This window comes from Globicephala melas, chromosome 18, assembly GCF_963455315.2.
Source record: "Globicephala melas chromosome 18, mGloMel1.2, whole genome shotgun sequence".
In the NCBI taxonomy this organism is placed as follows: Eukaryota; Metazoa; Chordata; class Mammalia; order Artiodactyla; family Delphinidae; genus Globicephala; species Globicephala melas.
The window spans coordinates 24,567,180-24,583,390 of NC_083331.1; the positions used below are offsets into that span (position 1 = coordinate 24,567,180).

The 16,211-nt window shown below is 41.5% G+C and overlaps 1 protein-coding gene across 1 annotated transcript in view; it reads left to right on the top strand.

The window, feature by feature from the left end:
- The window catches only part of VWA8 (von Willebrand factor A domain containing 8), a 369,324-nt gene that overhangs the window by 319,268 nt on the left and 33,845 nt on the right, over nucleotides 1-16,211 (top strand). The window contains exon 40 of the mRNA XM_030882155.2: nucleotides 5,234-5,342. Coding sequence (XP_030738015.2) covers nucleotides 5,234-5,342 — 109 coding nt within the window. The remainder of the gene's footprint in view (nucleotides 1-5,233; nucleotides 5,343-16,211) is intronic.

Consider the following 16,211-nt stretch of genomic DNA (forward strand, 5'->3'; position numbering starts at 1 on the left):
GCCTGTAGCTTTCAGATGTTCTGGAACCACCCGGAGCCACTTTGATTGGAACCATCTAAAAAATGAGAAGAATCCGCATGATGCTTTCACTAGACATCCACATGTGTTCATCAGCTAAAAGTGAAAAATACCCCAGGAGCAGCAAGATCTCCTTCAGGAGCGAGGGCATAGACAGTGGTCCGGGAGGCAGATCTATACTGCTGTGCTCGGTGAAAGGAGCTGGGTGCAGTTCAGGAAAAGCACACTCCAGGGTATGTGAGTTCCGAAATTTCTCCCACGCAGGACATCTGGTTTTACATTACGTGCTGTGCTTACACATCCTGCAAGTAAACAGTCCAGAACAATGGGGACACAAAAATGCAGGTCGCTCCTGCCACACCCTCAGGAAAGCCTGCAAGGCTTAGGACCCTCACGTACTCAGCAGGTAGATAAGACGAGAGTGTCACTCCCAGCCCTTCTGCTGGCTTCCCCGGAGACCTCAAACAATTAATTTATCGTCACTGGGCGTCAATTTGTTCTTCTGATGGTGACTCCCTTCTCCCTTCCTCTCAGAGAGGCTATGAAGACAAATCACTATGTTAGGAATGAAAGCAGTTTAAACTTCTCAAAAAAAGGATGGGAGGGATCCTATAATACAAGGTCTTGTTAGAATTAAAATATGGCTCTACGTTTCATATAAACAATAAATATTTATTTAGGAAAAGAACCAAATAATTAGATACACATCATCATCTCCTCCCCAAATGATGAGTTCCTATTGTCTCCACGCTGAAAACCTCACAAGTCCTGTCTCAATTTTTGTGTAAGCAGACAAATGGATAGAGGAGTTCACAGGGAGAGAAAAGGACCTGTAAGTAGTGATGGGGTAGAAGTACACGAGCCCTTCTCTGATTTCCATGATAAGGGTGAGGAATCTGGTTCTATTAAGGACCATCGCGCCACCGGGGAAAGAAAGTAAGGAGCATCTGTAATAATAAGGCAACTAAATTTAGTGGCTATAAGGGAGGAAAGAGAAAAAGTGGAGAAGGGAATGAGAAAACCAGACACCTCTACTAAGCGCTGCAGAGAAGAATCTAAGTCCGCGTGAAAGAATACTGGAAGGTGGTTGAAATACAGAGGAGATGGACAAGGGGATGAGAAAGGAGAAGATGAAATAAAAGCACATGGAGACCCTGAGAAAGACAGAAAACACACAGAAAAATGTTGCTTTCTGCTTTCGTGTAGTAACAGTCCTATTTGATGGGTATTCAATTTAGTACCTGCTAAAGAGTTTTCTTAAACTTTTTATTATGAAACTTTTTAAACATAAACAAAAGTAGAGAGTAATGTATAATGAACCCTGTGGACCTGTTCCCTCAACCTCAGGAAGAGAAATCTGATTCCATTCCGAGTCCTTGAAGCTAATGCAAGATTTTCTATCTTTTCATCATAAATATTTCAGAGTGTGTCTCTGAAATATTTTACTTAAAAAAAATAAAAATACAAAACTATTATCAGGTCTTTAAAAAGTAGTCATTCTTCACTGTCATCCAATAGTTTTGGATGCTTTAGTTTTAAAGCTATTTTGCAATTTTAGGTATATGCAGAATGAGGTCAAGTCCCTGCATTTGTGCTTTTGTAGCACCCTGTACCTTTTCTCCATGGCTCTTAGCACTTTTTCCCATAGTGTTATTATTTGTGTGAATAGCTTATTTCTTCTCCACTGACTTCAAGTTCGTTGAGGGCAGGATATTTTGCCCTCTAGTATATCCCCAGTACCTGCGCCCAGAACCTGGTACCTGGCAAGCACATACGTATTTGTGGCATGAATAATACACACGTGCATACAAGTAATGGTATCACCCTTTCACACTTAATTCAAAGACTGGCTAAAACCAGACTGACAGCCAGGCCTATCCATCAGCCCAGAGGTCTACCATATTGCCTCAAAGAGCCTAATTCTACTGATGGGTTCTTGATATTGTCAACATAATATTTACTTAGCGTTCATTTGTATCCGGATTTCAGCTAGATAGTGGTTCCTACATATCAAGAACTGCTTAACTCAGGAAGAGGAGCAGGTGGACAAGGGTAAGACATGTATAAAGCAGAACAGAGACAGTAAACCAATAAAACAAGAATGAAATAGATGGCGAGGTACTTTTACATGCTTGGAAAAGCGTTTAAGGTGGACACCAACTGTGGAAACTGTACCCACTACCATTTGCAAAACTAATCAGCCCTACACACTAGATTTCAGCTTGTGTTTGTTTTCCTCATAATTGATCCAAAAATGACCTCTACGAAAAAGTAAAATGAGAACTAAAATTCCCAGACTCTTACGTAACAATAAATATACCCTTTAAGAATATACTGTGCCAACAAAGTGCAGTCAGTCCGCATAGATTACTAGGATGTGAAGCAGCTGTGCCCTGAAGTTTTGATCAGGGTTAAAGCAGCAGAAAGACCTATTTTCAGCTAGCTTTGTGGGTTTGAGAGTATTTGCACTGGGAGTCTTGTCTCAAACAGAGGCTAAAATGTCCTATTTTCTTTCACTGCTCCCTGCTTCGGTCTTCATCTTTCAGAATGTTATCAGCTTTGAACACCTTGTAGGTGATTTTTGTGAAAGCTGACACAGCTTGGAATATGATTTCCAGATCTCTTAATTAGAGCAGCATGTGGTGTGTTTTGGGTGCAACACAATCGTGCCAGAGGTATCCCTATAACTGGAGTTAATTCTGATCTCTCTACAATGACCAGTCTGCCGGAGGTGACTTACTAACTGCCTGGCTCCTTCCTTGATGTGTGTGTGTGTGTGTGTGTGCGCGTGCGCGCGCGTGTGTGTGTGTGTGTGTGTGTGTGTGTGTGTGTTTCCCCTGCTAAGCACAAGCTATGCCTACATTTTTTTTCTAATCTCCCTTCATTGGAAAAGTACTAATCTCCCTTCTTTGGGAGAGAGAGCACATTAGCCTCCCAGGTATGAAGGGGTTGGTAGCATGTCCTGCAGTGTCATTGTGCCCAGCTTCTGTCAGGCCTGATACTTGAGACATACCTTAATCTAATGAAAATTTATAGAGACGTTTAAGAGATTGCCAAAACTAAACATAAGAGGCATTGTTAGGAGGTCAAGTCCTATACACATATTCCTTTTCGTCCTTCAGAGCAGAGAGTAACTTAGACTTAGAAGGACACCTTGGCATGTCACCTCAGGAAACAACCATGCAGATATTATTTTCCTTTCAGGTATTTACCTTTTGATAGCCAGTGTTTTCAAAAGTGCTATCCAACAGCATTTATTGAATGCCACTGGGTGCCAGGGTTCGTGCTGGTACTGGAGATTCTAAGAAAAAATAAGACATGTTCCTTACCCCAGAGGATTAGAAGAGAAAAAATGAGAGTACGTCACATGTAGTAAAGGTATTTTTCATTAAATTTTTGGCTCAGGTATACACGCACGTGTGTGTACATGCATTTTCGTTTACTGGATCTCAATATAAAGCTTATTTGCCACTGTGGAAAATAAAGTTTGAAAAACACTATGATAGGGCAGAATAGACATATGTATTAAAAGCAATGAAGTTTATAGGTTCCATAGCAGATAGCTGTGGAAGATAATGTGAAAGAGAATGATCGTGAAGGGATTGAGCCAGACTTCATAGGATGTAAACTTTGAGCCGGGTCTTGACACCTGAGGTGGCGTTAGCTAACCCAGCCGGGTGGTAGGGCAGGAATTGCATATCTGCCCTCATGGTCTAAGCCTAACATTATGTGATTCTAATAAGCCTTTAGTGCTCTGCCCTGTAATGGGTGGATTCTTCCCAGTGCTTGGCCAGACAGGGAGGAATAGAGACCATTCATCCTCATTGAGCATTTGGGGGTTCTGTTCCAGCCCAAGGCAATAAAACTATACTCCTGATAAGAGTTTCAGCTCTGCACCTAGGAACCATATCTCCAACATCGTGTACATGCACACACACACACACACACACACACACACACACACACACACAGAGAGAGAGCAGCTTAGAATACTGTGCTGTGGTTAGGCTTTTGAGATATGCATTCATCATTCCCTGTCCTAGTATTAGTACCCTTTACATTTATAGAAATTTGTAGAAATGTGTATTATGGATGGAACACTGTAAAACCTTCTACTTATAATTAGTTTAAGATGCTGCATTTTAAATAATTGAGTCTTATTTGTATTTCAGTCACTCATATCAATTTATTTTGAGCATCTGTTATGCTAGGGATCATGGTAGGCACCGTGCAGTCTTTCTCATCTAAAGATGAGAAAGACTAAAGGAGCAAAGAGTTCAGTTGGGGAGACAGGAAGCAGACAACTATAGCATAGGTAGCAATGCTCTGACAGAGAAAAGCATGAAGTGATTCGAGAGCACAGAAGACAAATCTGAAGATCAGAGCAGGCTTCCTGGAGGAGGTGACCATTGATATGAGCCTTGAAGAGTTCATGGAAGTTAGTAGGCAAAGAAGCAGGGAAAGGCACTCTGGGTGGGAGAGAAGCCCATGCAGGGGCTCAGGGACAAGGGCACACAGTGGGTTGAGGAAACTGCAAGTGGGCTGGCAGGGCTGCAGCAGAAGCAAAGAATGAAAAATGGTACAAAGGAGCACTGTCCTGGGAGGACAGAATTTCAATGCCACGATAATATTCAAACACAATTATCCTCTTAAAAGTACACAGTCGATTTCAGAAAACTCCTATATTTTACATAGCAACACATTTATTTACATTCTCTGGGCCTGAACTGTTATCATGATCAACCAAATATATGTCCTTGGTCTTAAAAAGCAACCCATGGGATCTCTCTAGGAATCTGCCACACGAACTGACCATCTGCCAGCACCACGACACGTGTTTGGGATACAGCAGCAGCGTGCTGCAGAGCTGAGTCATACTGGCTCGCATGAGCCAGCCTCACATTTCTCCCTAACTCAGTGCTCAGGGGCCTCACTATTGACAGCTTAACATCAGCCACCACAGACATCAACAAACACTACAAATCGGGCCTGCTTTTTCCTCTGCAGGGCGACTTAACCATTTCCTAGGGCATCACTGCACACACATTCCTCTCTTTTGAAACATGAGCTGGAGACATCACTTCTTGCTTTTTTTCCTCAAAGGCCTCCTGAGTTACCGAGGAGTTTGCTACAGTTCTTAGCAGTAGATGAATGGAAGTAAAAGAGGCACAGGTACAGGCTTTCAGCTGTTGTCTTTTTTGCCCTCTGGTTTTAGGTTAAAGGAGATCCAAATGAGTGAATACGATGCTGCAACCTATGAAAGGTTTTCAGGGGCTGTTCGACGGCAGGTGCACTCCCTCCGAATTATCCTGGATAATTTACAGGTAATCAACATGTATGGGCCCCAAACTAGACCCACCCCAAAGCTATTGGATAAAGTTATCTGAACCCTAATCAACCAATCCAAAAATATTAGTCAATGCCAAAATGTTTGCATAAAACTGTGGGTCACTCTATGGCTTTCTTAATTCAATTTGTCAGGTAAAAATATTTGACCTCACCTTTCCTCCTGTCCAGGAAGCAGTAATTTAACCAGTGACTCTAAAAGGCATCAGACTTTCTGATTCTCCTCATCTAGATCTATGAGTGTCCCATCTCTACTAGAAATCCACAGATAGAATTCTCTCCCTACACATCATTTTGTTGTGAATGACTCTCCCAGGCAATGACAGGAACATTTTGGATCATCCAAGTTGTGCATCCCCTATGCACCCTGACCCCTCCTCCCCTGGTCCCCACATTGCCAGCCTCTTTGCAGTTTCATAGGCTAGTCGTCTCAGAACTAGTTCATGTCGCTATTGCCCCTAAAAATATTAAGATGCTTCAGTATTTCTTTTTTTTTTAATATTAAGTTGTTTTTGCATTTGATTTATAAGATAAACACCTCATGACAGAGTCTGTAAAAAGCATGTCTGTATTATCTGTGATAACAGAGACTAGTAAGACATTTAGCATTATTAATAAGATTTCAGAGGATAAATTTTAAATGAACAAACTGCTTTCGAATCCATTAGAAGCATAAGATGCTTCAATATTTCTTAAGCAAAGATTTGTTATTTGAAGATTTTACACTTAAGATTGTGTTCTGACCAATTTGCACACATAATTAAGGAAGGGCTAAGTATTCTGAAAAATCACAAACTATGTAAGATTGTTTTGCCTGAAGAGAGAGAGAAGCCACATTTCGGGGAGAAGGGGCAGGGTTAGGAGCCAGGCTGTGGTGTGCTTCTCCGTTCTACTCTGGAATCTTCTGTCCTTTCCTTTGAAGTTCATGGCCTTCAGTTATGCCCTTTCCCTCTTTGGTTCTTTTGGGGGGAAGTTTTATTATTATTTGCTAGTTATTGGAGGTAAGAAGTTTTCATTATGCACTTTTAATCTACCATTTCAACCTCAAACTCTGAGAAAGCCTCATTTCTAAATAGATCTAAACTACATCAGGAGATTAGGAAAAGTTACATCACTTCCAAAGGGTAAGGCAGGAGAAAGGTCTTTATAATGATTAATTAGATGCCTAATTTCAAAATCTAGGGAGTGTAAGACTTAAGTCGTTTGCTTTAAAAAAAATCCACATACAGTTATTTAAGATAAAACAGCATAAAATTTTGTATAAATTATGTGAACAACATAATATCGAATGATTGGATTTTCTTCCATAGTCACTCACTTAAAAAGTACCCATTTCCCTGAACACTGAGGGCAACTTCTGGGTGAGCTCTGAGCTCCAGGGCAAGACAGTAGGCAAATAAGACCCAAAATGAGTGGCTCACAGGAGATGAGGGTTATGGGAGGTATGGTGCTGGTACTAAGACTGAAGAGTGAGTACAGTCCCATCATTAGTTCATTTCTTAAGTTCTTGATGGGATAGAAAAATAAAATGCAGGGCTCCCCTGGTGACGCTGTGGTTAAGAATCTGCCTGCCAATGCTGGGGACACGGGTTCGAGCCCTGGTCCGGGAAGATTCCCACATGCTGCAGAGCAACTAAGCCCGTGCACCACAACTACGGAAGCCCAGGCGCCTAGAGCCTGTGCTCCGCAACAAGGGAAGCCACCGCAATGAGAAGCCCGCGCACCGCAACGAAGAGTAGCCCCCGCTCGCGCAACCAGAGAGAGCCCGCACGCATCAACAAAGACCCAATGCAGCCATAAATAAATAAATTTATTAAAAAAAGAAAAGAAAAAGAAAATGCAGTCCCTGCTCTCAAAGAAGGAACTTCAAGAAGACAAGCAAACAGTTTCCTAAGGTCTGTAGAGAAGTATGTGCATGATTCTATGGGATGAATGAGAAAAGGCTTCACCGAGGATGCAATGCTTGAGTTCACTCTTAAAAGAGGCTGAGGAATTTTCCAGGTGGTTGAGGAGTGAGGGCATTCCAGACACAGGACACGGCACATACAAGTGTACAGAGGCATGAGAGAGCACAGTGAGTTCAGAGAATAGCACGTTATGAGTTCAGAGAATAGCACGTTATGCAGTGTGACTGAGAAGACCGTGTATGTGGTGGGGGACAAATGGCAAGGGAGAAGGCTGGCACAGTTGTAAGGACCAGATGGTGATCTGGCCCTGGATGCCATGCGAACTTGCACACAACATTGGGTTTGACCCGGTGGACAAACAGGCCATTGGAGGATTCACAGTACTAGGAAGAGATACAAGAATACATTTTTAATTGAAGGAATCAAAATCCTCATCTGATATTAGTTAATACCTTGATTGATATTCATTGGGCACCATGCTATAGTTACTTTTACAAACATCAATGCATTTAATCCTCACATCAACCCTTTAAGATAAATGATACTATGTTTACAAGATCAGTCAAAGGAAGAAAAGTCAGGCCCAGTGCTGGGACTTCTTAAAATAGGACACCAGTTAAACCTGGGTTAGGATTAGGGTCAACATTAAGGAATGACTCTTCTGGGAAACACCACAGCAATGAGACCAGTATCAGAAAACCATGTTTAGTTTTGCTTCCAGCTTGCAAAGAGAGAAATGCAAGAAAATTGTGAAGGACTCAAAGAAAGGCAGCAGATAAGACTAAATAGATGGAAAAGATTTTTTTTTTTGGAACCAAAAAAAAAAATCTGTAAACGTATTAGGGTTAATAACTTTCTAAATACCCTCAAATGTAGTAAATAATTGTCTCAGGGAAGTTTTCATTCTCTTCTCCCCTGGAAATCTGAAAAAGAGAAAACAGGCTTAAATAATGGCAAGGAAGAGTTTTAAGATATAAGAAAAGGAATAGAAGTAATTTAATCCTTAAATGAGTACCTAAAATGGATATGGAACTTCCATCTCTAGAAATCTTTACAGATAACACCAGCATTTTCATAACAGCAAGCATTTATTGAGCAATTACCACGTGCCAGCTATTCTACTAGGTGCCTTACGTTAGCAGCAGCATCATCAAGATCTCTTCCATCATCATCAACACCAACAACATCATCATCATCATCATCCTTAGTGGCTAATAATGCCAGCTCTGGAGCCAGACAGCCTGGGTTCTGTAAAATGGGAAAAACAGAAAGAAGGCAGTTATTAAGATTAACTAGGATGATTTGTCTTTTTTTTTTTTTTTTTTTTTTTTTTGCGGTACGCGGGCCCCTCAATGTTGCGGCCTCTCCCGTTGTGGAGCACAGGCTCCAGACACGCAGGCTCAGCGGCCATGGCTCACGGGCCCAGCCGCTCCGCGGCATGTGGGATCTTCCCGGACCGGGGCACGAACCCATGTCCCCTGCATCGGCAGGCGGACTCTCAACCACTGCGCCACCAGGGAAGCCCTGGATGATTTGTCTCGTAGGAGCAGATATCAATGGTGCCATAACAGGTTCAAGGGCAGTCAGAGCAGAGACAGCATTGTGGGACCCCCGCCATGCCCTCCAGTTTCCTTCTTTTATGTTTTCTTCTTCCTTAAAAGAAAAATTAAATTTATTTGTGATTTAAAAAAAAAAGATGAAGGTGATACGCATAAACCCCTTAAAACAGTGCCTAGCATATAGCATTCTCTACAGAAGAATTAGCTTCATCATTTCCTTCATTGCACTTGCTAATAGTCATCAACCTGGACTGCAGGCCCCCAGTCAAGTACTTTACATTCATTGTGCTATTTAGTCCTTACAATAACCAGTTAGTATTATTTTCTACATTCGATCGATAAAGAGACTGAGTCACATAAATCATCTCAATTCTCAACAATCTTACGAAATACAGATATTTTGTTCCCACTTTCTAGTGAGGGAACTGAAGATTAGGAAGATGACGGAGGCTTGTCCTGGGTCCCTGTGGCTAGCGAAGCAGGTGTCTGAGCCCAAAGCCCATGTTCCTATGATCTCTTAAGCCTGTTACCTTCTTCCAACTCTACAACTCTGTGCAAAGTATAACTTTCACATATACTCTTCAAACATTTTGCATCGTTATCCAAATGCCAACACAGGATCCTCATCTGGTATTAGTTAATGTCTTGGTTTAGTATTCACTGGGCACCAGGCTATAGTTACTTTTATAAACATCATTGCATTTAATCTTCACATCAACCCTTTAATATAAATGATGTTTTATTTACAAGATCAGCCAAAGGAAGAAAAGTCAGACCCACTGCTGTGACTTCTTAAGTATTTTCAAGTGTTTCCCTTATCGAATCTTCTTTTTTTTTTTTTTTTTAATCCAGGGTGTTATTCTCAAGTGGGGCTTCTGAAGTCCTCAATTTGGAAAGATAGTGCCAGTTGCAAACAGCCGCTGGCCAAGGATAGACAGGACCTCGTGTGGAATGTGAATCCTTAGATTGCAACAAAAACAGGAAGGCCTGGATTTGGTCACCTTTTGGCCATCTCCTGCCAGTCCTGTGTGGTTCTGATTGACTAATAACATCCAGCTGTCTTGAGGTTATTGTGTAATCCCAGTAACAATGGGTGTTTCCTCAGTGATCAGCACGAAGTCAGGCCAGGAACTGGCAAATCATCCTTCGGGGTGACTTTGAAAGCACAGCTTCAAGCCCATGCATTGAGAGGCTGGGCTGAGATCCGAGGAAAGGGAACATCTTGCCGCCTGTGTCAGCGCTGCTTCCGCATGTGCCTCTGTTGCATCACGGGTCACTCTTCTCAATTAAGACAGCTGTCATCAGTGACCTTCCTTTGCTTCTGGACTGGATTCTTCATGGGATATCATAGAGTCCCGGTGATTGGACCTTTTATGAATCAGTAGCAAGAGTTTTCTCATTAGAATAGTAGGGTCTATAATAACTTCAGTTATACTCGGTTCAGAATCTGAATCTCTGATTCCAGCTTTCCCTAACAATAGAAAATATCCATTTCTACAAAAAGCCACTGATTTTAATCATATCTTCTCTCCATTGTTTTTTCTAATCTACAATCAGGAATTTCATTCTCAGGCTAAACTAAACTAGCCTTTTTCTGATTGCTTTGCCTAGCGTGATATCTCCATGAACCAACAATTACGTTCCTTTTTTTTTCCTTTAGTGGTTCAAAATGAGCTTGTGTTCAGATAAATGATGTTTGTGAACACTGATGTGTGACGTGCACTGTGCTTGGCACTGAGGGCACAAAGATTAATAAGATATTGTCTCTGTACTCACAAAGGTATTAACTTCAAGAGGTGGGGAAGACAGGCACCTGCACAGATCATTTCTGTTTAATGTGTAAGCGTCTAGGTAGAGGAATGAACGGTATGCAGTGGATGCCCAGAGGAAGGGGATTCTAGGATAGATTTTGAAGGAAAGAATCCATGACCTGAGTCTTGCAGGACACACGAATATTAACCAGACAAAGAAGGGTAAAAACAATGCCCAGCAGAGGGCACAGCACAGACAAAGGCCCGACACTGTGATCTCAGGTGTGAGCTGAGGTCCGGCCAAGGGCAGGATACCACTCAGTGTGAGATGCAAAAGGCTTTGAGGCTGGGAGGCAGGTTGGTGCCAGGTAAGGAATTTTATTTTGAGCCCCTATTTGCTGTATGTAAAGAATGGAAAGCGTTTCCCCATTTGCTTTGTTTAATCTGCAGTAATTGTGTTTCACCCAGTGGACATTTACTGAATATCTATTTTGCCTAAGAGTTCTTGCCTTCAATAGCTAACCTTCTAGTGAAGAAGACACGTTTAGTTGTAAGAGAAGACACAACATGGTAGATGCCACAGAATGGTTTTTAACAGAGCGCTATGGTTATGTAGACAGATGTGCGAGCAACTTCTAGGTTGGGCAGTTAGGGAAAGACTCACAGAGGAAATGTCGTTTGAGCTGGACCAAGAAGGATGAGTATGGTTTCAATTGGCAACTCTTCTAAGGATGCAGATAGGAAGATGGTCTTGACCAGAGCTTCTCAAACCTTCTATGGAGAGGGGCCAGGTTTTTTCTTCAACTGATCACAGACGAATTTTTCTTTTTTTAACCTTTTTTTTTTAAGGTCAGTCCTTCAAACACATTGTTAATTGGGAAAATAATGCCTTCACGTTTGTGTTTCTGTAATGTTCAGGTAACAAATTTAGTGGCTCCTAAGAAGCTTATTTCTATAGCAGCTCAGTAGATTGTTCCCAGTAACTCTTTACAAAGACTACCTTGTTCTTCAACTCTCTTTTCCTTTTCACGGACTAATACTTTTATAAAATAAAATAGAAATGAATTACTGAAAAAAAATGATATAAAAAATAACATACGAAATACAAGCCCATATTATTTAATATTAGATTCAACAAACATAAAATTGCTTTGTCAAATTGCTGTATAAGTTTCTAAATGATTACTGTCAACTTCTGTGACCTGTTTCATCACAGACCAGTAACAAGTGTTCACACACCAAAGGCAATCTGGGTAGCTCTAGTCAAGACAGAAGAAACCTATGAGCAGGGGGCAAACACTACAAAGAATACAAGGCTGTTTAGAGAATGGCAAACAGTCCAACGTGACTAGAGTTCAGAGTTCGGGGATGGGCTTGTGGGCAGGGAGTAATAGGAGAGAAAACTAGAGAGAAGGTGAATCCATGCTGACTGTCTTTTGTAATCAGTGAGGAGCATGGATGTGACTGAGAAAGGGAGTGGTGTGGTTTGATCTTCTTTAAGAAGTTTCATAATCATGGAGTTAGTAAGTCTTAGAGGAGAGAGAGGTGGAAGAAGCCAGGAAATTATAACATTACTTCAGTTATTCAGTTAAGAAGTGATAGGAACCCAAACCAGGGTAATTGAAGTGAAAATGCAAAGGATGGGACAGTTGAGAGGTATGACCAGAAGACAGTGACTGATGGAACATGAAGTGAAGGGGATGGTGAGGTCTTCAAGCCCTAGGGGACAGAAATAAGGAACACAGGAAGAGGAGAGGCTTGTGGAGAAAGCAGATGTTTGGTTTGACTGTTATTATGTTTTCTCACTACTGGGACACCTATGGAAAAATGTCAAGCAAGCATGGTATTTGAAGATTTTAAGATATGACTCGAGTTCAAGAGCAAAGTTAGGACCAGATAGGCTTACATTATCTGTATAGATATGTCTGTATTTTTATGGTCATCTGTGTAGAGAAATGGCCCAAACCAGGAAGGAAGATGTGTTGATGACGGTGAGGGTATAGAGCAAAGAGGGGGAAAGGTGAGGATGGGCCTGTCAAGGAACATCTGCATTTCTGGGGAGAGGAGTAAAATGCTAGTTACTCTTTCTTAGCACACGAATGGCTCGTCACTTAGCATGTGGCATCAGTGGCCATGAGAGGACAGCGTCAGCCGAGCACAGCCTAGAAGTACAGTCCTGACTTCCAGGCTGTGTGAGCAAAGGCATCGAGCTCAATCTTTGCCGGGTGACCATTAAAAGGATTAAAATACTAAAAAGCTGTAAACAGGACAAAAAATAGCATTCCTAGCAAGTAAGTACAGGAGACCACAAATCACATTAACATCTCTTGCTTGGAGAGGCAGGGAGTAGAAGAGAGAACCCTAGAGCTGGTGAGAAGCAGATCCCTTGACCTCCATGTTGTCACCGCCAAGCAGCAGCATTTGAAAGCAGCAGCTCTGAGGAGCAGTGGAGGGGTGGAGCGGTCTAGACTTTATGCAGTGGCATAAAGCGACAAGCTGGAAAGGCAGTAACTCTGGGAAAGGGGCCAGGCCAGCCTCAACTTATACTTGGCTTGAAGACCAGATCCAACAAATGCCAAATGGCCCGGTTGCAATGGCTTTTCCAAAGAAAATAAGAAATGATGTGGAGATGAAGTTCTCATGCTGTGACTGTCCATAGTTCCAACTCCTTCCCTGCAGAGCTCTTGAGCTAGTAGTATAGCTTTGCTTCAACTACTAACACCAGTCTAAAATCTTCAAGGAGAATTCTAATAATAACAAAGTGGAGAATCCATCCAATCTGTTGCTGAACAGTTTTGAACAGCCATCCTATCATCCAAGAATGAGGACACAAAAACATAAGATGAGCTCTATGAAATACTTCTGCAGTGAGGCAGAATAATAGAAATTCAAGATGTAGAAGAAGAAGATGCTGATAGGCTAGAATATTTTCTTCAGAAAACATCACATTTTTAGAAAACATCTGCTTTGTGTTCTCAAAGTTCAAAGAAACCTGAAGTATGTGAAATAAGGAAAGACTAGAAGAAAACTACAAGTGCAATGCCAAAGCTGAAATCTACATTAAAAGTAGAAAGGGCAGACTCAATCCAGTCTTGAGTACTAATGTGAAAGGAAAACTTGCATTATTATTCCATACTGAAGAGGTAAAAACTATGAGAAAGCTGGTCGACAAAAACAGAGCAGAGAGCTAACACATAGAGCCATGAGCCGTACCAACATGTAGAACAGTACTTGGCCCATGGTAAGTGCTCAGTAAATATATGTTGTACCAACGATATTCCCAAAGAAGCCACCAAAAAGCACGCATAAACAGTAATTCAAGTAATAGTAAAAGAAAACTGTGCTGAGCCAAAGACAGGCTTAAGTCAATGGATCAAAAGACCTTTACTGAGTACCAGGCAAAGTTAATGAGAAGAGATAAGCACCTCGCCACAGCCTCATGGAATTTTAACATTTCAAAAACAAAGAAAATAAGAATGTAAAAAAAAAGAAAAAGTAAAAGAAAATATCCTAAAAGCATACAGGCAGACAAAAACTAAGCTATTGGGCTTCCCTGGTGGCGCAGTGGTTGAGAGTCCGCCTGCCGATGCAGGGGACATGGGTTCGTGCCCCGGTCCGGGAAGATCCCACGTGCCGCAGAGTGGCTGGGCCCGTGAGCCATGGCCACTAAGCCTGCACGTCCGGAGCCTGTGCTCCGCAATGGGAGAGGCCACAGCAGTGAGAGGCCCACGTACCGCAAAAACAAACAAACAAACAAAAAACAACTAATCTATTGTCCAAGAAAGAAAAATTCATCTTACCTTAATTGTCCCTGAAACATTGAACACCAGAGATCATGAAACAACGTCTGCAGGATCTGGGGGGAGAAAAGTTGTGACCCAAGAATTCTCTACTCAACCGAAGTACAAAGCTGACAGAAAGACATTTTCAGATATTCAGAGATTTTAAATATATGTCACTTAAGTATCCTTTTGAAAATAATTTTGAAGTAAATATGTATACACACATGTGTACACACACATCTATACATACATATGTGTAAATATTCCAGCCAGTTAAGAAAGGAATCAAATTCCTTAAGAATGGGAAACCTGTGGTATAAAAGGACCAGCAATGAGTATTGGAAGCAGTTAAACACAGAATCAGATCTAAATAATTGTGGTAAATATGTTTAAAAGAAAACTCAAATATCAAGAATAATGTTTTTAAAGATACACAGTATAAAAATAGTACATTTAAAAATAATAAACAGGGCCTAAATTCCCATATTGTCTCAAAAATTAAACAAAAATCAGAGGTTGATATCAAGAAACAGAAGGTTTGTAATGAGGTGGATGGACCTAGAGTCTGTCCTACAGAGTGAAGTAAGTCAGAAAGAGAAAAACAAATACCGTATGCTAACACATATATATGGAATCTAAGGAAAAAAAAAAAGGTCATGAAGAACCTAGGGGCAAGACGGGAATAAAGACACAGACCTACTAGAGAATGGACTTGAGGATATGGGGAGGGGGAAGGGTAAGCTGTGACAAAGAGAGAGAGTGGCATGGACATATATACACTACCAAACGTAAAATAGATAGCTAGTGGGAAGCAGCCGCATAGCACAGGGAGATCAGCTCGGTGCTTTGTGACCACCTAGAGGGATGGGATAGGGAGGATGGGAGGGAGGGAGACGCAAGAGGGAAGAGATATGGGAACATATGTATATGTATAACTGATTCACTTTGTTATAAAGCAGAAACTAACACACCATTGTAAAGCAATTATACTCCAATAAAGATGTTAAAAAATAATAATAAATAAATATTAAAAAGAAACAGAAGGAAGCAAAAAGTGGGATAATGAGAGCGACATATGAGAGCGACAAATACTATTTCATTCCTGAAGATGATTAGAGAAATTGAAGTTAAGCCAGGCTTCTTACTGAATGCTATGTATTGTTGAAGTAATGCCAGCAACATTAAGACATTTTTAAAATAAATTTATTTTATTTTATTTATTTATTTTTGGCTGCGTTGGGTCTTCGTTGCTGTGCGCGGGCTTTGCCTAGTTGTGGTGAGCAGGGGCTACTCTTCGTTTTGGTGCACGGGCTTCTCATTGCGGTGGCTTCTCTTGTTGCGGAGCACGGGCTCTAGATCGCAGGCTCAGTAGTTGTGGCTCGCGGGCTTAGTTGCTCCACGTAAGCCAGGCTTTTTAAAAACTTAATTATGCTGATATTTTTTATTGTATTTCTTGCAAGTTATGACATGTTTTTATAAATATTCCTGATTATTTTGTGGAGAGGGGACTGCAGGGGGCAAGAGTAGAAGCAGGGGAACCATTGCAGTGGTCCAGGTGGGAGGAAATGACAATTGACCTAGGGATGACTTGGACACAGTAACATATGGTCGGAAACCACCGGAAGTTGAGAGGCTTTGCCAGTGGTCCAGATGCGAGATGTGAGGGAAAGAGCAGTCAAAGATGATCCCCAGGTATGTGGCCTGAACAGCTGAAAGAATGGGGTTGCCCTGTTGCCTTTCGTTGAGAGAACTTGGGGAGAGTGGGCGACGGGCTCTAAGGCTCAGTTTTGAACTGTTAAGTTTAAAATGCCTGTTATACATGCTCACTGATATGTGTAGTTCCCAGCT